General features: G+C 52.6%; 1 protein-coding gene across 5 annotated transcripts in view; it reads right to left on the minus strand.

Moving 5' to 3' along the window:
- The window catches only part of FLT4 (fms related receptor tyrosine kinase 4), a 57,609-nt gene that overhangs the window by 31,188 nt on the left and 3,945 nt on the right, over positions 1-22,476 (minus strand). For all 5 annotated transcript variants that reach the window (XM_030505145.1, XM_030505143.1, XM_030505144.1 and 2 more), the window contains exon 2: positions 4,952-5,048. In XM_030505145.1, coding sequence (XP_030361005.1) covers positions 4,952-5,048 — 97 coding nt within the window. The remainder of the gene's footprint in view (positions 1-4,951; positions 5,049-22,476) is intronic.

A 22,476-nucleotide genomic window follows, 5' to 3' on the forward strand; every position in this document is an offset into this window, starting at 1 on the left:
GCTGTGGGGTGAGAAGGGCCTTTTGTCAGCACCACTTACTCTATCAGGGGAAACTGGGTTCATCTATTACGCAAGTTGGGAATAGGCATGTTGGCACATGCAGCTCCTCTGCCAGGACAGCTTTGTGGGCAGATGCTTCTAAGCGCAGGCAGACCATGACCATCACCAATAACTGGATGCAGACAGCAAGGGACAGCAAGAAGGAAGTAAGATAAGGTGCTATCGGAGGGCAAATGGCTCATATGCAATGAGGACAGGATTTCTGTCCAAGCATGGGGGAAAGACCTGCCGCTTTGTGTTTGTCTTCAGCAGCTGATTTATCTTCCTGCAGACCTTGCTGTCTTGCTCGCTGCGGCTGAGTTTGGAGACACTGTGCTGCACTCTCCCCATGTCACCAGGCATAAAGGCTCTGGAGGCAGTGACGTGCCCCTGGGGACAGCCACGCAGCCCCTCTGACCCAGCTCAAACTTCTGCATTCACTGAAAATGCCATCAGTGCCTGAGGCAGGACTGGAAGTACAGCTCTGGTGGCTTGTGTCCATGAATCACAGGCAGGCTTTTCCAAAGTAGCTGTCTCACAAACACTTCAATAAAAATAAAGCTCTTGAATTTTGAGTTTTCCCCATCCTATGCATGCACAGGGAAAAAAATACTAAATCTGATCACCAAACCTGTAACACCCAGTGGCCTCTGCCATGCCCACTGCTGCTGTGCCCATGGCCTCGCTGTACCAAGCACAGACCATGGGGCTGGCCCCGCTCTCAACCCGGAGCTGAGCGCTTCACACCCCAACTGCACAAAGGAGCCCCAAAGCCCTTTGCTGTTGCTCAGGCATTTTTGGCTCTCCACAAGGAGCAGGGTAATTGTACAAGTCTCCAGTGTTTCCGCTTTCTGTTTGTTTACCCACTGGGATTTTCACACATTATCAGATCCACTTGTTTTATTAACCATCAAGGCTTGCACTAGCTGAGTGACACGTATTTGTACAAACACGGATGGGCCAGTACAAACAGACTTGCCGACCAGCCTGCGGGCAGCTCTAAACCAAGGCATTCCTTGATCATGTGCTGCTCAACCAGAGCCAGTGGGAACACAGAAGATGTAGGTGTTGGTGTGAGTCCAAGTTCACCTCAATGGTGTGTTAAGAGCACCAGAAGACAGGGAGGATGGCAGGCCAGGCTTACTTGGCTTTATTTCTGAATCTACCCTCTGCATTTGAGGGACGGTCCAGGCAGCAGTTTTGGATGGTTTCCTCCCTCCTATCTGTCACCTTCAAAGATTTATTCCCAAGTTGTTTTCCTTCAGCTTCGATAATGTGCTGCTGGCTGATGGAGCCTGCTGAAGCCAGCTGGAAACAGATGCATTGTGGGCTTCTCCACAGCTGTTTTCCTAAATATTTTCAGGACAGATGCTCTTCAAGGGAGATGTTGCAATTGGCACCACTTTTCTTCAATCCTCTTTGAAGCTCCCAAGTGTGCTATGATGGGAAAAACTGGCTGTGGCTTTGTGGATTACCTGGGATAAGACAGATCCCCCGTGAGCACCACAGAGGATGTCCAGAGCAGTCACACACATGTAGGAAAGAGCAGCAGGTGGTGTGTGCCCCTGGACACTGCTCTGGAGCAGTCACGGTGGGGCATTGCCTTGTCCTCAGGCTCCTTCAGCCCCGCCACAAAGCCCATTTCCTCCTCAGGAGCCAAGAGGGCTCTGGGGTCAAATACTTCCTCTCTGCCAGACTCAGGTTTGTGCATCTGTGAACCAGCTCTATTAACAAGTCACTGGGCAGCAAAGGACAGCCTTGCCCTTCTTGCAAATACCATGTTGAGGTGACACTCTCTCTCCACCTGAGTGCCCAGCACCTACAGGATGGGACGAGGTGGGATGGGGATGGCACAGCCAGGACCAAGTTGATCCCTTGGAGGCTCCTGCTGTTGTGCAGCTGGATCCCGTGGGCTCTGATCCAATATTGATGAGCTGGAACAGCACAAGCTCTCTGCTTTCCCCCAGCACAGGCTGCTGAGGGCATGAATGCAGAGATTCACAATATTCTTTCCTTCCTTCTCAGGATGAGACCAAATAAAAGATGCACTGTCCACGTGGGCATCAGCCCCTTTGCCATGCTCTGCCACATGCTTAGATCAAAACATCACTGGGGCTCTCAGCCAGCCCTGGTATGATCGGTATTTTGGGGAATGCTCCTACAGTGGTCCCTTGCTCTGTGTGGGCCTCTCAAGGGTGTATTGTGTTGGGTGACAAGAGAACATGCCTGTATGTGATGCCATCTGCAAAAGCACAGCCCCAGCATCTGGTGGCTCCTCACGGGTGTGCTGTGTTTCTGTGTCTCTGCTAAGCATGCCCAGCTCCAGAAGCATCGCTTATCCCACGGCCTGGCACAGACTCTGGTCACTGATGATGCTAGGTGACCTGCAGTGGTGTGACAGTGGTGATTAGACAAGCATCCAGGCTGCTGCAAGGGAGCCTGAGAGCGCAGTTGGCTGCGGGACTCTCACGTTCAGTGGGTAAAGCTTGAAAGGTCTCCAGGGAGTCTCAGATGGTGGGTTTTGAGCTCAGCTTTCTGCTGCAGCACTGCTTCAAGCAGGCCCGTACTCCTGGCTCCAGGGCAGCTCGAAGAGCAGCCAGAGGACATTGTTCTCAAGGGAAGACCAGGGTCAAACTGAAGGCACCTCCAACACGATGCTCAGCAGGAAATCCCTGGATCCTGGATTTGATTTCATATTTGTTTCTGCCCTACCCTGCCCCACCACCCTCTGCTTTGCCTGTTCTCTTGGTGGTCTGCATGCTTTTCCCTTCAGCTCCCATTAACACAAGCCAGGTCTTCCCACGGTGGGTCATGGTCCAGAGAAGAGGTTGGAGAAGCAGCTGGGTGTAATCAGAGATCCAGGGACCAGGAAAGATTTACTTTCCATTCAAACAAAGTAATAATGTCCCACAGTCAAAGTCCTCTCCTCAAGACATTAGACAAACACAGGCTTGAGAGCTCAGAGGGAGAAGGGGAACCTCTGAGCCATGCAGGAGATGCTGAGACCTGCGGATGGTGTGAAGGACACTGCACAGCCCCTAAGGAGCATGGCTGGGACAGCAGGATGCAGGAGCAAGGGGCAGCCAGGGAACAACACAGGCAGAGGGTGCATGGGTTTTAGCACTGTTTGCAGGTGGCCCTGCTGCTCTTTGGCTGGCCTGTTCAGTCCTGCACAGCATCTGGAGCCAGGGGTAGGGATCTTCCTTATCTCAGCTGTGTCCATGCCAGTGCACTGTGAGCCCGAAAGATGAGCTTGGCACTCGAAGCAGTAAACATGGAGCTTGTTCCCACTTGACTCTGCAGCTTGCACGATGCGCCCTGCAAGGGCAGGCCATGTACACTCTGCACTGGAAATAAGATTTTGTTTTTCCACTTCATGTGATTTTTCTTCATATTAATTGATACCTAAAGAGTGCACAAGGGAAGGGCAATCTTGTCCACAGTCCAGGAGGGTTACCTGCAAAGAAAGGCTTTCCGCTTCATGGTGCTAAGCAGATATGTTCATGCTTGAGTGCAGAAGACACTTTCTTTAACCACAACTCTAACTTCAGGATGTCCTTTAGCCTTGGCTCAATCTGCAAGCAACACAGTCTTGAAACCACTTTTTGTGTCCCTGCCTGGGCCACTGCTGAGAAAGGATCTGGCCTGATTATACGCTCATTCAGAATAATCTCACTGAATCTCCCCTCTTCCAAAGTTTTAACAGAAGGTGTCAGTTCCAACATCATTTGTGGAGACAACTGCCACAGCAGAGCACTGGAGTCCCCGGACTCCCTCCTCTTCCTCTATGTCCCCTACAGCAGCTATGTGGCTGACCACAGTTCTCCAACTCATACACTTCCTACAACCCAGCACACACCGTGGCTCCTCAGGTCACTGTATGAACAAGCCCCAGTCACTTTAGCTTCCCAGACTGAGTGAAATCAGTTCACTATGACCACCAACAACCTTTCCTCTGTCCCTCTCCCATGGCTATGAACTGATTCACAAAGTAAAAGCAATGCCATCTGTTCCAGGAAAAGTTAAATATGTTTGTGACAAGACATGAACACAATGCCAGCCAAGTGCTTGCAGTAATTGCTCCATGGTTATATATAACACCGAGGAACACCCATTTGAGGCCCACGCTGAATTTATATCCCCACTGGCCCCTAGCACTCAGATCCCAGGCATGGATCTGCTTTCAGCTGCTGAAGGGAAACTCCAGCTTTGTCAGGAAAATTGATCTTGGTCAATTCTCCAAGACTAGGGGAAGTACTGAAAACATGTACAGCCAAGTGTCCCAAGCCTGGAATATACCAGTTCAGGCACATCACCTTCTCAGAGCCAGTCTCCAAAACAACCAGAGATTCTCCAGCTCTTCTCACAGTTATTCACCTGGCCTCGCTGGGGCTTCTCTTCACCTCCATGTGTACAAGGCAGAGCATGAAATCCCAGCTTCCTAAAAAAGCTGGAAGCCTCTCACAGTCACCACTAAGTGCAGCCTTGCCTTCTCCCATGGAGATTTCTCAATGTGCCTGCAAATAACCTGCTAGATTTAAAAAACAGAACTACAGCCCCTGAGGAGGTGAGCACAAGCAACATCAGAGAAAGACAAGGAGAGTCAGGAAGGCCAGTTTCCCTAAAGAGCTTACAAGGAAGCTATCAGATCATACAAATGTTTCTGTGTCTTCCTTCTGCCTGCAAGACTACAGCAGAGGTTACCACCATCCCCTCTGAGACATCTTCAGCTTCTTTTTCAATTAATTAATTAGATGAATTCACACTTGGTGAATGTGGCAGGTTTCCAGCCAGCTGTGCTAATTTGCAGGTGTACTGCAGGCAGTGTCCCTGGTGGGCTCTCCTTGCCTGGTTCTCCAGCACTCACCAGGTACGAGCAGTCTAGGCAGGGCCACGCTCGCTTGTGCCTTACCTGCAGGTGATGGTGAGCGTATCCTTGGCGTTGATGATGTGTTCCTCCTCAGTGATGCTAAGAGTAGGGGGGGTCATAGAATAACTGCTCACCAGATCTGTGGAGAGAAAGGAGAGAGGGGATGATGCAGACATCTGCTAGTCTGGACCACCACTGTGAGCAGCAGCTAGCCTGGCATCATGAGCCTCTTGAAGGAAACAGCTTGTAGGAGTCTGCTCCTAAAAGACAGTTTAATGCCGGCTCATTGAGCCAAAAGTGGTTCATTTGCAGCCTCTCTGGCTCCAGCGAGCAGCTCTTCAGCAACAGCCCTAGGGCCAGACAGTTCTTGGGCTCAGACAGACAGACTAGCACAGATGAGGGCCAGAAAAAGAATGGAAGACCAGAAATCAGGGAATTCAGGTGTGGCCATTCCTCACCAGGTGACTGAGATTGAGCTCATTTGGAGTAGGGCTCTGAAATGGTCTTATCTGCTAACCGGAGGGAGTCTGGCAGGAGATTTTTCTATACACATGTAGTTTTCTCTAATTAGGGGCACAAATCAGGGTGCCTAGATACCACAAATGCAAAACTCTTGCATTTGGGCAGAGATGCTCTCAGAAGCTGGCAGTGATTTACTGAATGCCCTTCTCCTGCTGGGCACTCTCAGGTACAGAACCAAACCTTTGGGGATTACAACAGTCCCCTTCTCTGCCCCAAAGCTGGATAGGCATTCCAGGAGTGAAATTGTCCAGGCTCAAGGACAGGCAGTTAAACATTATCACACTGTTCTTCCAGCTTTTGTCTGGGAGAGTCCCACTTCTCCAGCGCTTGCATCTCCGGCATGCCAGACATGCACCCTACGCGAGCTCCTCATGGACAAAACATCCCGAAGTACCGGTTACCCTCAGAGACATACCCCTTGTTTTTCATTAGCACAGTGTTACTGACTGTCATTACTTTGTGATCTTTATCTAGAACTCCAGCTCCTGGAGATGTGAGATAATTCAAAAGAAAAGTCTTGGTGACTGCAAAAACAAGCAAGCAAACTAACCCGAAATAGAAAAAACATCAAAGTTGCGAAATGTGAAGCTGTGACTCAGGTAGATGTTAACGCTAAGGAAGAAAAGAATGCAAAAATATGTTGCTAGCTTGATTTTCTATAGAAACACAAGTGTTTTGCAACCATGTTGTTGTTTGCATCTCTGTCTCCTTCCCCCGTAACACTCAAACCCATGTATCAGGGATGTGACAGGGAGATCTGACAGATCACAAACAGCAGGAACACTGTGTGACACCTGTCCTCCAAAACCATGGCCTGAGGTCCACAGCCCTTGGTAGAGCCACACGGTGAATGTTTCTCCATGGGGAAACCTGCCTCAGGAGACACCGAACGGCCACCAGCCCCTCTGACACACGGCCTCTGAGGAGACATGCCCATGGGGCAGCCGAGGTGCCCGGCTCCACCGCCACCAGGAGAGGCTGCTGAGGGGGACCCGGCGGCGCAGGGACGTGCCGAGCGGCACCGCCAGGCCAGGGCCGCCGGCCTTGTTCTCCCCGATTGTTCTCCACTTCCTTCCCGCCTGCGCGCGGCTCCGAGGTGGTGTCCCCACGGCTGCCCCCATGGCAACGGCGGGGTGACGGCCATCTCCCCCCCACCTCCTGCCTCCTCTTCCCTCACCCGCGTGAGGCAGCATCAGCCCCGACCCACCTCAGCCTGTGTGTGGGTCCCGCTCCCCATGGCCTGTCCTACAAACACCCCTCTCTCAGTGACAACAACAACAGCCATCGGTCATCATTCAACACACGCTCGGGTTGGCGTCACCATGGCCATTAGGACCGGGTAGTGCTCAGCCCCCACGGAGGACACCCTGCCTTGTGCCTCCAACCTCCCCTTCCCTAAGGGAGGGGACGTTCAAATGTCACAGACAAAAATGTGCCCCGGGGCTGCGAAAATAAATGACCGCATTTTTGGTAAAATCCCTTCAAAATGTAACGAGGTTTATTAAAAAAAGGGGGTGGGGGGGAAAGGAATCTGACCGCTAAGCTGCATTTCCTATTAATGCTGGACATGCTTATCCCAGTGCAAACACTGCTCTCCAGATGGCCACAGCCTGCTGGTCCATCACCCTGGCAAGAACCAATGCCTGCACCTCAATGGTGCTCAGCCCAAAATGCAAAGGATATGGCTTGCCATGGGGCTGGTGGGGACAGCAGACCCTCTCATCCCATCAGTCCTCTGGGGCAGCGGGCAGAAAGTGAATCCCAAACCCAAGCACAGCAATCTCTGGGACTGGCTGCAACTGGAGCCAAATTGAGTCTTACAACTGAAGTGGTCCCCCTTGCTTGAACCGCTAAATAAGCGGTCCAAAGTGGCAAGAGCCTCTCGGATGATGCCGTGCGCTGCATCTGCCCCATTGCTGGGCTCAGAATGAACAGGACGGCTGCAGAAATAACCCCCTGCCTCCCTTCACGTGCTGCACGGTGACCTGTTAGCAAACAACGCCAGGGGGTGGAGGGGAAGAAAGGAAAAGTACGATCTGTGCAGGTTGAGGCTGTGGGATTCCTGCAGATGCATCCTGTCCATGGCCCTCCGCGAGTACAACAGGAAAAGGAACCACTGCTCCCTCCGAAAGCACTGTGGCGCAGGGATGGGGACGCTCCCGCTGCTGACAGCCAGTGCTGGGACAGCTTTTGGGGCTGTCCAGCCTCCTCATCAGCCCCGGACTGCCGGGAGCTTCAGGGACTCCCTGCCTCAGGCACTGGATCATGCTGGGGACCCACTGCTCACCCTGACACCCCACACTCATCTCAGGATGCTGATGTCCACAGGCACCTGTGACATCCAAAACAGGCAAAGGGATGCACAGAGCCATTCCCAGCCCGCAAAAGCATCTTTAAGGCCATCAGCTTTCCCCAAGCCAAATTCTCCATCCCTCAATGAGCTTGCCAGATGGATCTACCCCATTGCTGCCCCTGTCTTTTCCCTCCCCAGGGAAGCGTGTCCTGCTACAGCTCACTCCTGTGTCTCACTCTCCCCAACACTGAACTTGGTGCTGAGTTTGGCCATTAAATCTCTGCTAACCGACATACAGATGGTTTGTGTCTCCAGCAAATCCCAGGGTGCGAGGGAGATGTCTCCAGAGCACAGAGCGCCTCCTCTCCTCTGAGTCCCTCCTTCCCCACCTCCAACCCTGGTGATGCGTTATCTCCTCGGCCCTCTGAGCATGATCCCACTCTCTCATACACACCAAATCGTGCCCTTGCACAGGGAGAGCATTAGTGTAATTAAAAAGGCATGCAGCAGCCCCGGCGAGCTTTGTTTTTTCAAGATGGTTTCCAAGCAAGTTGGCAGCGGGATATTAAAATAAACAGAGAGGGATTGATGGGATGCCGCGAGAGGAAGCAGGATCCCACAGCCACTCACACCTTGTCTATTTTCAGAGAAGTGCATTTCCCAGCGCTTTTCCTAGCCTTGATCTCTCGGCGCACAGCTCTGAGAGGGGCCAGGTTGCGCCAAGGGCCTTTTCTTTATAGCTGCTGCCTCCTTCATTTTCTCCATCCCTCTCTGCCTCTTTCTGCACCCTGAAATCACTGCGGCTCCCAGCATGGCAGCAGGGCTGCCCGCTGGGGTCCTGCATCCCAGGGCTCTCCCTGCCTGCTGGGGAAGCCATGCTTGCCCTGGAAAGTGCTACCCACCCTGGGGCATTTCACAGAGACCCAGCAGCTTGCAGGCTCCAGCCTTGTGCCTGACCTCACCTCTCCACCCTCATAGGGCTGGTTTTCCCTTGCGACGGCTGCAGATGGTTAAATCACTGCAAAGTGTCTGTGCCAGGGGCAGCACTGCCGCAGTGAGCAATGGGTTTGGAAACCCATGCAAAGGCTGTGCATGGGTGAAGGTGGAGGCATGGCATAGCACGGCATGGCACAACACGGCTCCCACTCTCCGTCTGCTTCCACCCGCAGGAAGCCCTGCACCGGATCCTCGCGCCGAGCCCCCCCACACCACCTCAGCCCTTCTCCGCTTCCCCTTCCCTCCCTCTCTGCTGAGTCGGCCCTGCTGACTGATTAACGGGGTGCCTTTCCGGACAGGGGTTTTGTTCACACTCTGTCCTTCTCGCTGACTTCCTTCCCCGGCGCTGGGCTGGATCGCTGTGGCCACAGCCGCCGCGTGTCCCCAGCTAACCGGCACGGCTCACGCTCCTGCCACCACGTGTACTGCTGAGGCTGTGTGATCCTGCTTGTCTCCCTGCACCTTGCATCCACAGCCCAACCCAGCCTGGCCACTCCAGTGCTGTACTAGGCCAAAAGATAGGCTGGAAATGAAAAAAAGTCAGGATAGCAAAGCTATCCTGACCCTGCTACCCCATCCCTACTTTGTGGTATTCAGGCACAATTCCCAGCCAATGAGCATCCCAACAAAACAAGGCGGGAACTTGAGATTCCAGGACACTTTCTACAAAAGGGATTTCTGGCAGATTTGTAGCAGGTGATTGAATCCGCAGACTGAGGCTCCAGGATGGAGCCCCTGAGTTTACCCACATCCCCAGTGTGCAATGCAAAGCCCGGGGATGAGCCCCTTCTGAATCACTGGATTCAAGCAGTGCTCTGACCTGTCCCTGGCCAGAGTTCAACAACATTCTGAATGCCCTGGAATTGCTCAGGGACCAGCAATACCTTAGAGCCCAACGTAGCTCATCTTACAAAGCATCTCCTGTTCCCCTTGGGTTTTACCCCCAGCCCAAACCTTTGGCTGCCCCGAGCTGCCCCTGCGGGCTGCAAAGCCAGTGGTGGGGCCCATCCCTTACAAGCAGGGCAAGGCATGCACTTAGACCTGCAATCATGCACCACAGCTACTATGTGAGCACAGACCTGCTCCTGGACAGCCAACAATAAAATTCTGGTACCTCACTGTGAATTGATGACACGGGGACTGAATGACCCTTTCTGATGCAGAAGAGCAGCAACAGTTGGTACTGGGGGAGAGGGAGGAGAAACCTTGCTCTGCCCTTTCTGCAAACCTCTCCTCCATCTTTCCAGGCTGGGATTGGCCGAATTAGCAGCATTTGCTGGAAAAACTGCATGTGCAGCATTGCCCTGCAGGAACTAACCCCAGCCAGCTTCCCCGTCCACTCCAGCTACCTCTTCCCCACCTGCCCTGTGCTGGTATAACTGAGTGCCCTGGTGCTGGAGGACCTGCAGCTGCCCACAGACACATGGAAGTCCACATGCCGGAGGCAGAGCCGGGCCAACTTCCCACCTACAGGGCTGAAGTTCCCTCACGGAGTGACTCCTTCTCACGCACAGGGCAAGCATCCAGCTGTGGGCTGGAGTGGCAAAGCGTGAGTGTCACGTCATGCAAGGAGCAGGCAGCTGGCAGGGCAGCAGGGGGAATTTGGACGTAGGGCTGTCAGCTCCTCCTCTTCCTCCTCCCGGTGCTTGCCAGCACGGAGGAAGGCTTGTTTTGCAGAGAGGTGAGATATCACACGAGGCTGAGAAATGAATGGCAGGCTCCAGCAAACGTGGGGGTGAAATACCAGGTGTTTTCTCTCCAGCCTCACAGCGGGCAGGGTGAGTTCCAAACCACGGTGGGAATTCACTCCAATGGAGCAGGTTCTGCCCAGGAGACACCCATGCCCATAGTAAGGCTGGGGGAAAAACAAGAGAGGTGGCATGCTAAAGGGCTCTGTGGGCAAGATGGAAACAGGCTGAGGTGTAAGCAATGAATAAATCAAAAACTATAACGGTAGAAAACTGGAAATCCTCCCAAAATGATGTATTTGCACAAGGGCAAAGGAAGCAGCTCCCTTCTGTTATGGCATTCATGAAAGATGTTCTTTTTCTGCAACTCAGGGTTGACCATCATTTCAGATGTGTCCCAGAAGGGGTTAAATGCAGGGGCTGTGCTCCTCTGTGCAGCATCAGCCCCTCTGTGCCCTGTGTTGTGCTACTGCAGCACCACTGATCACTGTCCCAGCCACACGACTGACCCCCAGGCACAAAGAGCTCATTCAGACCCAGAGCAACACCTTTCCCCTTCTCAGGGTGGGTGATGATAATGGTGAGACAACACTCCTCTGGTCCAGAGATTTTCATCTATGGACCTCAAAGCCCCAAATCACACCAAATCAAAGTGCGGTGGATCTGTGTCCTCACCGTTTTGTGAGGATATTCCCAAAGCATCAGATGTTCCTTTGCTTCAACCAGAGAAAGGTGTCATTTTTCAGGGGATACAAGGCACTAATAATTACAGAAACTCAACCAACGCTCACAAACACAGAGGTGATCATCATTAATGGGTGTCTGATCCCTCCTGTCCAACACCAAAAGCATAGTGAGATATTTACTTTGCTCCAAGACACCTCTGGGTAAGTTGGTGTATGGAGGCAGGAGCACCCCGAACAGGGACCCATCTGAGGGTGGAAACGCTTTTCTCTTGGCATCAGACTCAGAGACTCCCCAAGCACCACGGGCCTACAGCAATGCCAGATGAGGAGGAAGGATGTGTGCCAAAACGGACAGGGCATTTGGGGAGTGCAAATATCAGGGCTCTCCTCCAGCTCAGCACCTGTGGCCAGGGCAGATCGCAGCCAAAGCATCTCCCTGCCTGCCAGCCAAGCAGGGAGTGCGGTGGACAGAGATGCAAGCAGAGAGTGCATCACAAAACAGCAGCATGGTCCTGACACAAGCAGAAGTCACAGCCATAGCAGCACCACGAGGCCGGGTGTTCTGCTCTGCTCCCCCAGCCCCCGGCACTCCACAGCACCACGGCTGTGCATCCAGCACCCATGGGTCTGGCCAAACAGCCCCGTGCTCTCAGTCCAAAAGGCTGCTCTGTCCTCAATGCACGCACCCCAGTGGGTCCATTTAGCTTCTTATTCCTCATAAACTGTAATTCACTAGTTCTTTTCTGGCAAGGCACACAAATCTCACAACCACTGCACTGATGGGGAATGAGGCAAAGAAAGTCATGAGCTCTCTGGACTCCTTAAGCTCTTGGATTTCTAAGCTGGCAGTCTCATCAAGGGACAGAAACACAAGAGCTTGAAAGCAGGAGCCACTTTCAAGAGAGCTGGGCTGACCTGAGGAGCAAATTTACCCTTGCATCCTTCAGTCCTGGTCCCTTGGCGTCTCCAGGCAGGGATTTAAACCAGGGTCTGTCACAAACCAGCTGCCCTGAGGCAGCAAAGCACAGCTATACCCGATGCCCAACCACGCTGCCACCTGCTTTAGGGACTCTGGTCTGCAGGGGCATGCATAGCCACCATGGTGCCGTCATCCCAAAGCATCCTAAAGAGGGGTCAAGGAGCGCCTGTCTGGGAGTGTTTATCTGTCTGCCTTTCTCCCCCCGCAGGAAGCACTATCTCACCATCGCCCTGCCTCACTCCAGCCTGGTTTCCTGCTCCATCCTGCCAGGTTTACCCTGCTTTTTCCTCCTCCCCTCCCCCTGCCCCACGCTGTCAGGCCATGTTTGCATTTCTGTCTCCTGCCGTCTTTCCTCTCCCTGACACCCCCCCGCACTCACTCCCTACTCCATCCTCCCCAAGAGGCTACGTCCTGAGCCAAAGTTAGCCTCTGTCAGGTAGCCACATGTCCGGCCTGGGGCAGCGGGTCAGCCGGGGCCACCCTGCAGACCTCCTCCAGGATCTCTGCTGTCAGCAGCCTCCCCGGGCCCCAGGGGAGCCGGCTGTTTGCTGCTCTGCTCGGGTGAGGGATGCTCCCGCACATCAGAGAGCTCGTTTCCCCTCGGCCCACCCTTTCTGCTGCTGGCCAGACACCGCTTTGTTTGGTCCCCCATTCCCTGAATCGCTCCGGGTTTGTTGGCTGCCTGCTCCTGCCCGGAGAATCCTTTTCCTGCCTTTGAGATAGAGGATGCTCGAGCCATCTGTGCATTTTATTTCCTTGTAGAAACTAACAAGCCAAGGATTGCTTCCTCTCCCTGACATTTCAGAGGGCAGCTCCGGCTCAGCGGGATGCGCGGGGAGGGAAGGGAGAGCCCAGTGCCTTCAGGCAGGAACAGGACCTATTCTGTCCACAGGATTCACTCCTCAAGGGGTAGAAATCCTCAGACCTGCCAAAATGCCAGTGGCAGCTCCCACTCTGCCACTGCCAGGAGCCCAAGATGAGCCGCACTGCTTAGCATACACAGCCACCCCTCTTCCAGTGGCCCCTATTAACCGCATGGCTAAACCCTCACGCAACTCAATTAAAATCATCCTCCCACATCTTTAGGACTGTCAGGTTGCTTCTCCTCTTGTTTTAATTTACTTCTTTGAAAATCTTGCCCTGCTCACATTCTCTGCCCCCGCAGGACGTGATTAACGTGGCGTAGAAAGAGCAGAGGGATCGGATGGCTTTTAGGGGACTGGTAACAGAAATTAACACCCTTCGCTATGTCTCTAACCTGAACGGAGGCAATGGATGGTCCACAGCTTGAGTGAAATGAGTGTTGGTCCATATATGTTACGTGGAAGACAGGCATTGCCAGCACAAATGGATGGTCAGGATGGGCTGGGGACATACCCCCATGGGCCCTGGGATTTCTGGGCAGCTGGCTTGTACTGCTGCTACCTTCAGTTCAACTATCAGGGACTGCTCAGGAGTTGCCTGATCACTGCAGGATTCCACCCGTGTCTTACATCAAGCTGTAACTGCAGGGGGTTTATTGGGCTGAAATACTTCTGGCAGCAGTGGTAGAAACCCACGGGACACTGAGGAGACATCTTTGGCCACTGAGAAGAAAGAATAGCCTATACAGTGACAAAGGAAAAACAACTAAAGGAAATTATCAACTGCTTCTCACATTGTACCTGATAAAGTTACAAGGCAGTCGACAAAGTACCTTCTCATACAACTCAGCTAAACCGTGGATTTTGCCACTGTGGGAGACCCACAGAGAGATTCTTAAAGAGAGGAATATGCTCCCAGAGGACAAATCACCACCAGCTCCTACACACACTGATCCAAGTGAGACATCCACGTCTAGAAGCCTCTGAACTGCCCACTGCCAAAGCACAGTGGGTGCATCAGGGCAGGATCCCCCTGCCCATGCCAGGGCATCACCCGCTTCCCCGGAGCCCCTGCTGCCCACACTGAGGTTGGTGACAGCTTGGGCAGGGTCAGGATCAGCAATAGTACCTGGGCAGGGGAAAGGAAAAGCCTGAGAAGCAGTGGAGAGGAGACCCTCAGTTTGGACATCAGTAACTACAGCTCCATCATGAGTTCCCAGAGGCTCAGGTGAAGCTCCTGTCAAAGCAAACCACAGATGTGCATTGGGGGAGATGGAGTTCAAGCTAAGTATGGCCTCAGCATCTGGCTCTCACTGGGAGATGAGGAGGCAGCAGCAGCTGACCGGGAAGTCAGGCAGAGCCCGAGGGTGGGCACTGAGCACAGAGACAAAAGGGCAGCAGCATTTGGAATGAAAAAAGCAAGTCTCAGGATTGTTTTTACCTTGATGTGTGTGGGCTTAATTGCTGGCCTTTGAAGTTTAGCTTTTCCCAAGACTGTTGGCTTACGGACAGGCTGAACAGAAAACTGAGGAAACCCCACTCAGGGTAGGTTTCCCCACCATAAGCAGAGCCTGCAGACCCTGCCTGCCTCCTGCCCAGGCTGCTGCAGCCAACCTGACCATGCTGGGCTTTTACAGGGGTCTGCAAGCCATGCAGCTGGATTGGGAGGCATCATGCCATGCGGAAAAGACCTGCTCCTCCATCTTCGTGTCCCTGGAGTTTGCATCCAGATGTTTGCTACTTTGCTGCGAGTCGAAATCAACTCAGAGCCCTTAAACCAAACAGCTGCCCTGGAGCTGGCAGTGCCTGTTCTCTGCAGCACAACCCATCCTCAAGCTGATCTCCAGCTGCTCAGTGCCAGAGAAGCTAATGAACAGGGTAAGTGGGGGGAAAAAACAGTTTTGCAATTAGATGATTATCTTGGCCTTGGAAAACCTGGATTCAGTCCCCCATCTGCTCCAGGCTCCCTGCAAGCTCCTCATGTGGCTTCTTTGTACCTCCATCCCTGCCTGAGCCACAGAGGGTAGGGCAGCTGGAACTGGGCTGCTTTGGCTTGGAGAAAAAGATACTCAAGCAAGAAAAGAGGAATCCTTATTTCTTCTAATGAAAGATAACAGGGAACAAAGAAAATGGATTTATCCTGGAGCCAATAAAACATGAAAAAGCTACATTAGACGTAGATGGATCCAGAAAATAGGAAGCACAGGCAAAGCGCAGGAGGAATTTAAACTTCCTGATTATCAAAGCAGGGTTTTCAAGCATCAAGTATAATCTAAAAATAATAATAATGATTATAAAAAAGCAAAGGGAAGAGTGGTCACGGGCATGAGCATGGGGAGCAGGAGAGCACGAACCCCCCCTCCCTGGCGCAGCTTCCCTCGTGCACACCCGCACGTGCGCATCTGCACGACCCCTTCTGCTGCCTCCGACGGGGTGGGCACGAGGAGAGGCAGGAAGATCACAGGCACACGCTCTTCAAAGCAGAATTAGTCATCAGAGGTAGCGGCAGAGGAAGGAAGCCTCAGGTACGAGGTCAGACGTGCTCAAGCAGAGAGGGCTGCTCAAGAGCTCTGAGCGCTCGCTGCAGATCTAAGAGCCCCCCTGGCATTTGCACAAGCAGGACAGGAGGTGCAGTTCCCTGCGGTAAATGCACCTACAGCAACATAGGAGATAAGAAATTTCAATGCTCCTGGAAAACACTGCACAGCTTGGCTTTGTGCCATGCTTGAAAGCAGCCGGAGCTGGCCAAACCCAGAGCCTCCCCTGATGTGTTCATAAAAATCTTACTCTGCTCTCTACAGGGTCCTCGAGAGGGGTGGGCTCCACACAGCACAGCAAACCTCTCCCCTCACATAGGGCTTTGCTGGGTGTCTCCTCACTCCCAGGTCAGTGATCCTATCTGCTCCCTGATGGGCAAAAAGACTTGAAGATGGAGAGACTCGGGGCACTGGGAGGAAAGCCAGTCCCACAGGGCTGTCCAGGGCAGCGATGGCAAGTTAAATGCACACGCTCTCCGTTTCTCTTGGCATAGAGCTGCGACCACAAGCCAGGACCCGCTGCAGCAGGAGATGATAATCATCATCTCCGAGAGCCAAAGTGTATCAGGGCATTCGCGTCACTTGAGATTAGCTGGCTGTTTAACATCTGCACAGATTTCTCTCTCCACCTCCACATAACACCCCTTACGCAGCTATGAAACTCATTTAATTCCCTTCCAAGAAAGGCTGAGTTGGAAATGTCACACTATCATAGCACAGTTCCAACGATGAAACACCCAGCCTAAATGGCAGTGTTGGACTCTGGTGCTATTTGAAGGCCGGTTTAGCTAAAACACATTATACTGCTTTTTAAAAATAGTTTATAAGAGGGTTACCAAGTTTCATAAACACCTCGTTACTCTTGTTAATACTCAGAGCTTGACTGTTGTTTTCCCGTTCAAAGGTGCTTCCCTTGCCACGCAGCTCAGTGGGGAGAGCACGCAAGCGGACGCAATGGGAAGGAAGCGTTTACACATGCTAATGACTTCCACCAAAGGAGCACAAGTACTAACAGGGAAATTGTGCTAAAGAGACAACACGCCACTTCCTTGCCTGTCCCTATTTGGTCACCACGAGGTACTCTGTGCTCAGAGCCATGGGGTGAGGCTGGGGATGGCCTTCCTTGGGAAAGCCAAGGCGTGAACGAAGGGAAGACACGTTGGCTTGGACCACAAAGGCAGGAGAAGCTGTTTGGCAGCGAGGCTGTTTTGGCGCCACACTGGACCAAGGGGCAGAGGACAGACATGGGCCCTTTCCCATTCCCAGCCACGTGGGTCTGGGTGCCAGAGCCTTTCCAGGTGCTGTTCAGGCTATTTCAGCAGCGCATCTCTCCTCACGCCAGCACAGGTTTCCTAAGTTCACATGGGGCCCTGTTTATTTTTCTTCTTTTTTTAAATCTACTATTGTATTAAGAAGTGTTTTTCTTCTGGCAAAGGTTACTGCGGGGCCAGCGCTGTGCGGAGTCTCCTGCCTTCCATCACCACCATAACCTCGGAGCAGGAGCTCGGCCTGGCCAACACTGCTTATCTTCAATGAATGCAGGCTTGTATTTCCACTGCCATATAAAAAATAGACCCCAGCGCTCCCCCTCTCCCCCAGAGCATTCTTTGAAATGCCACCCAGGCCTTGTTATTGCTGGGAGGCTGGAGAGCCAGGGATTAACTGCCTCAGGCTGCATTAGGCTTTATTTGTCTAAGCAGCCAAGGGTGAGGAGCAGCCATAAATATTGTGAAATACCAAGTGTTGTGGAAGGGCAATGTTGGGCAATGCAGGCACCATGGCAGCAGCATCCCACCTTGGGCTGGGTGCAATTCTGGTGTGACTGATGTGGTCGGAAAGGTTTCTGCCTCCCTACAACACAGGAGGTTTGGGAGACATCAAAACCCATCCTCATGTGTGCAAACTGGGGACATCAAGCTACCACCCATGTCTTCTGGTTGCCTTCATTAGTCCTTGTAGCACATAAGCAAGTAAACGGGGTGGATCTACCTGACCAAGTGGGAAAATCCCACTGCAATACTGTCACCCAATGGGACACATACTGTGTCTGAGCCTGTCTGCCCAGAACGGCGTGGTATGGAGTATGCTGTGGGTCCCCTTCACTTGCACACTGGGATGTCATGGCTCAGAGAGGAGGTGAAGATCCCATCCCAGCACCAGCACTTAGAGACAGCAGCCCAGGACCTGCCAAGTCTGATAGCTTGGCAACAGCCAACAAACCAAATGAGGAGCCATCAGGCCCACATGCACATTACATTAGCTAAATTGCTTTACAAAGGCATCTCTGGGTAGCTCCATTTGCAGGCAAGGTGGTTGCTTTCCCCATGTTTCATCCCAGCACAAGGACCACACACCACCCGCCCAGCAGCACTGGGATTTTCTCAGTGTGAACGCATCTCCCATGGGAGCATCCCACACCACAGCCATCCACCATGCTTTTGGGACACACCATTAAACTTCTGCCCTTTGCTTCCCAAGGGCCGAGCACTGCAGCGTGGTGAAGGGATGATGGCCACTTAGACCAGATTACACCTCACTTGGGACTCTGCTCAGGCTAGGACAGCCCAACACATAAGTAATGGATTTCTGTGGGGGCTGGATGCCGTCACCTCTCCTGGATGCCGTTTTGCTTGCTGCCATCACTCTGAGCTGGCAGTTCCAAATCTGAGTATAAACCACAATTCGTGCCCAATCTTCTTGCTTTAGTAAATACCAAGATTTACTGTCATCCATGGAAACTATTGACTTGACCCTCACTTCTGTCAGTATATATTCTTTTAGGTCACTGTATCTAACATCCATCTCAGCAGATGCCAGTATTTCAGAAATGGGGAAAAGAAGTCACAGATGGAGAGCCAAGCCCAGAACTGAACCTCATTGTCAGCACAGGTGAGTGTGTCTGTGCAGACACATAGATGCTTCCCCCAGCAAACGCAGAACCTTTCACATGCAGGGAAACAGATGGAGGGTTTTCCAGGCTTTGCTACACAGCTTTGTGTAGCTTTTTTTAGGGGAGAACATATGAAACCAGTAAACCTTTTACAGACGTCCCTGCTGCCTGAAGAGCCCAAGTGCCTGCATATCTCAGAAAGCTGATGGAGGACCCAAAACCCCTCCATGGGTCTCCTGGGTCTCATGAATGTGCAGACAGACCATCACAAACCTGTGGAGCCACCACCCAACTTGGCTCTGTAGGATCTGCCGAGCCCCATTAAGCCCTGCCAGCAGCTGAAATAGCGAACCCACCACAGGATGGGTGCTTTGTGTCCCCAGAGAGGAAGGGGACAGTGACCCAGGTGGGAGGCCTGGCTGCCATGGGCACTGCTAGCACTGGCTGCTCAGCAAAGCCATCATGAGCTTGCAAATTCCTTATAAGCTTCCCATGTGACACAATTACCCAGGGGCCAGATCCTGAAGTCCTTTCTGCTCTCTTTACTCAGACCAGTCTCCAGCGCAGTCATTGAAGCATTGGCCTAAATACAACTGAAGGACTTCAGGATCTGGCCCAGTAATAAAAACTTCCTTCCTTTGTCTACTGCTCACTCCACATGATCCCGCTACCTCCCAGCCTCCTCCTGGCCACGTCTCCTGAGGCTGGGGCCATCAGTTGTTTTGGTTGATGCTACTCTTTCATTTTACCCTCCACCAGACCATGCCTGCAAGCTGCTGAGGTGGAGGGAGCCGGGGCAGTCAGCAAGGAGGAGGGTGGATCATGGGGTGAAACGCATGTGTGTGGACACCATACAGGCTGGGAGCAGTGTCAGCCATCACCTCCCCAAAGCAATTTCTTCAACACCTCTGAGGATGGGATAGGGTGCCTCTAAAAGAGCTTTTCTCCCTCACACTGACTGTAGAGCAACTGCCTCAGGCTATACACTGATGTTTTATGTGATGGGACTGGGTGAGATGGCTCCTGCCCAGGAAGGTATATCAGGAAGTTAACTCATCTCGCTGCAATGGCAACTATGCATCATGCTAGGAAGTGATGCTATAAGAAATAAATATAATTTCAAACAACTGGCAATATGAATTTTGCTGCTTTCTCTGCCCCAGAATAGCCAGGAGGATGCAAAGCCCTGTTATCCCCTGTGGGTACCTACCTCATCCCCAGCACATCTGAAACGTGCGCTGGGGTTCGGGGCAGGTGGCAGGAGCTCCTGCTTCCTTCCCATGTCTACCAGCCTTGCACACACCTGCGGCACTGGCAGAGCAATAAATAACCACAAATGGACTGATACAGCAATTCCCTTCACGTGGATCTCCTCTGCTGCTTGATGATGGAAAGCAAACAAAAGGAATTTGAACTTAGCTGAAATGAGAAGCATTTAGTCCTGAGGTACCAGCATAGCTTGAGGACCTAAACCTCAATCCTGCAACTCACGGATGCTCAGGTAGGCGGCCTGGTCATACAATGGATTGCTCAGAGATCACAGAAACTACTCCTGTGAGTTCCTGCTGACATTTGAGGTCTTGCAGGGAGATGCTCAGCTAAAACTGAAATGGTCAGACACAAACCTTGGAGCATCCAGCTCCCAGGGAACACAAAACTCTCCGAGCAGCAGAGGGCTGGTGGACTCAGGGTTCCAGGCTGCAGCCTCACAGGTCTGTGTGAGCCCTGTGCCACCATGCCCTGCATCCCAAGCGACACCAACCTGTGGATTACATGGACTGAGAGCCCAAGGTCCAGTCCAGCAGCAAAAGCTGCCTTGCTCAGGGCTTGCTCTTTAAGAAATAGTGTCTCTCTGTACATTCTGCCCTTTTTAAATACATTAATTGCCATGGAAACAATGCTTTTGGTATGGGAGCAGCCTGGTGGCCTCCACAGATGCAAGATAAAAAATCAATGGATACATTGAAATACAGGCTGTATTTCAGGACCTTTTGTGGTTTTTGAGGCTGGTCACCACGGGCACATAGGAGAGAATGGCTCAGACACTAACAAGATGTCCGCTTCCATGGAGAGAAAGCTGGGGACAACAAAACATGCAGTAACATCTCCTTTGCAGTGTTTATCTACTCGGTCAGAGCACTCTTGTGTGGGAGCCAGTCCCAGTACTGATGTACTCCTGGCACTGGTCATCACTCCCAGCTCCTGCTGAAGCATCCCAGCCCTGGCTACCCTTCACATCCTCTTTGCCAGTGAACAGAAAGAAAGCCTCACCTGGTCTCAGACATTGGCAAGGTGGCTTTGCTCCATGCCTCCCCTCTTCCCATCCATGGCCCTTTCCACCAGCTCAGATGCCTCACCAAAAAGAAGAGAAGTGCCAATATAGTACATATTTACCATCACTTCTTGGCCTTGAGAGTCCTTTAAATAGCACTGAGGGGGTCTGTACACAAACCAGCACAGACAGAAGGGCTGTGAGTGCCCTTCCCTCCCTACCCACAGACACCCCCAAAATCCCAGAGCAAAGGGCAGCCCCAGCTGCCTGGCTTCTCCCCTCCGGCGAGGGGGAACGCTGCCCTGTTCCCTGTCGTGCCGCCCATCATAAAGGGGTCCCTGAGCTGTTATCAGGCAGTGACAGTTTCCGCCATCAGATTCCTCCTGTCCGTCAGGAAAGCTAAATAAGGAACGTCGTTCAGGCGGCTGCAGGAAGAGGGGAAATGCAGGGACATCCGGCCCAGCTGCCAATTTTTCCTTTCCCATGAACCACCACTGACCTCCACCAAGGGAAAACCTGGACACCCAGCCTGGCATCGGCACCGCTCCTCTTCCATTAACCCTTCCCAGGGGAATGCCCTGGCCTCTGGAGCCTGCCCGGGCAGGTGGCCTCACCATGCTCTGCAGTATGGCCATGGAGGGATGCTGCATGGGTGCTGGGATGGGATGCCGCACGGGCGCTGCACACACCACAGATCAAGGCAGATGGACTCAGCGCACTGCCTAGCATTTGCCCAGCCAACTGGAGCCATGGCCAGGAGAAGGCTTCACCTCTCCAATGCCTGCACACAGGTGGGTGGCTACACCTTGCATGGCAGCAGCGAGTCCCAAAAGCATCATTGAGCTATTCAGATCGCTTCCCTCCATGCATGCACTGAGACCAGGAGCAGGGTTGAGCTTATTCTCTTGCTTATCCCTCTGCAACCAAACTGGGTTTTTCCAGGCTCTACCAGGAGTTGTAACGAGCTCTGGACTGGCTGCTGCAAACAGGTAAAATCACATCTCCTCTTCCTCTCTGCTCACTCCAGGACTCCGCACATCAACAGGGACCAGGACAATTTGCAAACCACTGAGCTTTTTCTCATGGTCCTTCCTGGGGTCTCTGCTGCCTTTCATGGCCCAGCAGCAGAGCAGGGGAGCAGCAGCAGTGCTCAGAGGCAGGGAGACCACAGCACTTGCATTTCCCCACCACCTGTGGTGGTGTGTTTACTGTGTGTTCTGTGTTCTCTGCGTGTTCTGTGTTCCCTGTTTCTCCACTTTGGAGTCTTTTCCTGACCCCCTAAACCAATCCTCCCTCATTAGCACATGACATCCATCCCATGGCACCTCCAGGCTTGGCTTGCAAAACCTGCACTGGAGATCCTCACCCTGGAAGGAGGGGGCAGAAACGCAGCAAGAAAAACAATTCACACGTGGGAGAAGTTTTAAGGTGAAATACAAGTCACCGGCTGAAACCTGTTTCTGCTACCTCAGCAGGGAAACGACTCCAGGAGAGACTCCCTGCTTAATATCCTCAGCTTATAAAACTCAGTGGGAGTTTCACCCCCGGCTGCCGCAGGGCCAGGTTTTCACTCTCCTCCTGCTGAACTTGCACCTAGAGACGCAGCGATTTGCCCGCAGCTCGTGCCTCCTCGCCCACTTGACCGCAGGCCATCTCCACTTCCACTATTCTGGATTAACAATGAGGCACTGCAGATGGGGAATAATACTATGTACCAAAAACATCTTGGCTGGAGAGAAAAAAGCCCCCCTGGGACCCTTCTAACCCTCTCTTTTAACAACGTGAAACAAGAAACAAAGATCTGGGATAGCCAGAGGCAATAAAACCCCTGGAATTAATTT

This window comes from Strigops habroptila, chromosome 12 (genome assembly GCF_004027225.2).
Source record: "Strigops habroptila isolate Jane chromosome 12, bStrHab1.2.pri, whole genome shotgun sequence".
NCBI lineage: Eukaryota > Metazoa > Chordata > Aves > Psittaciformes > Psittacidae > Strigops > Strigops habroptila.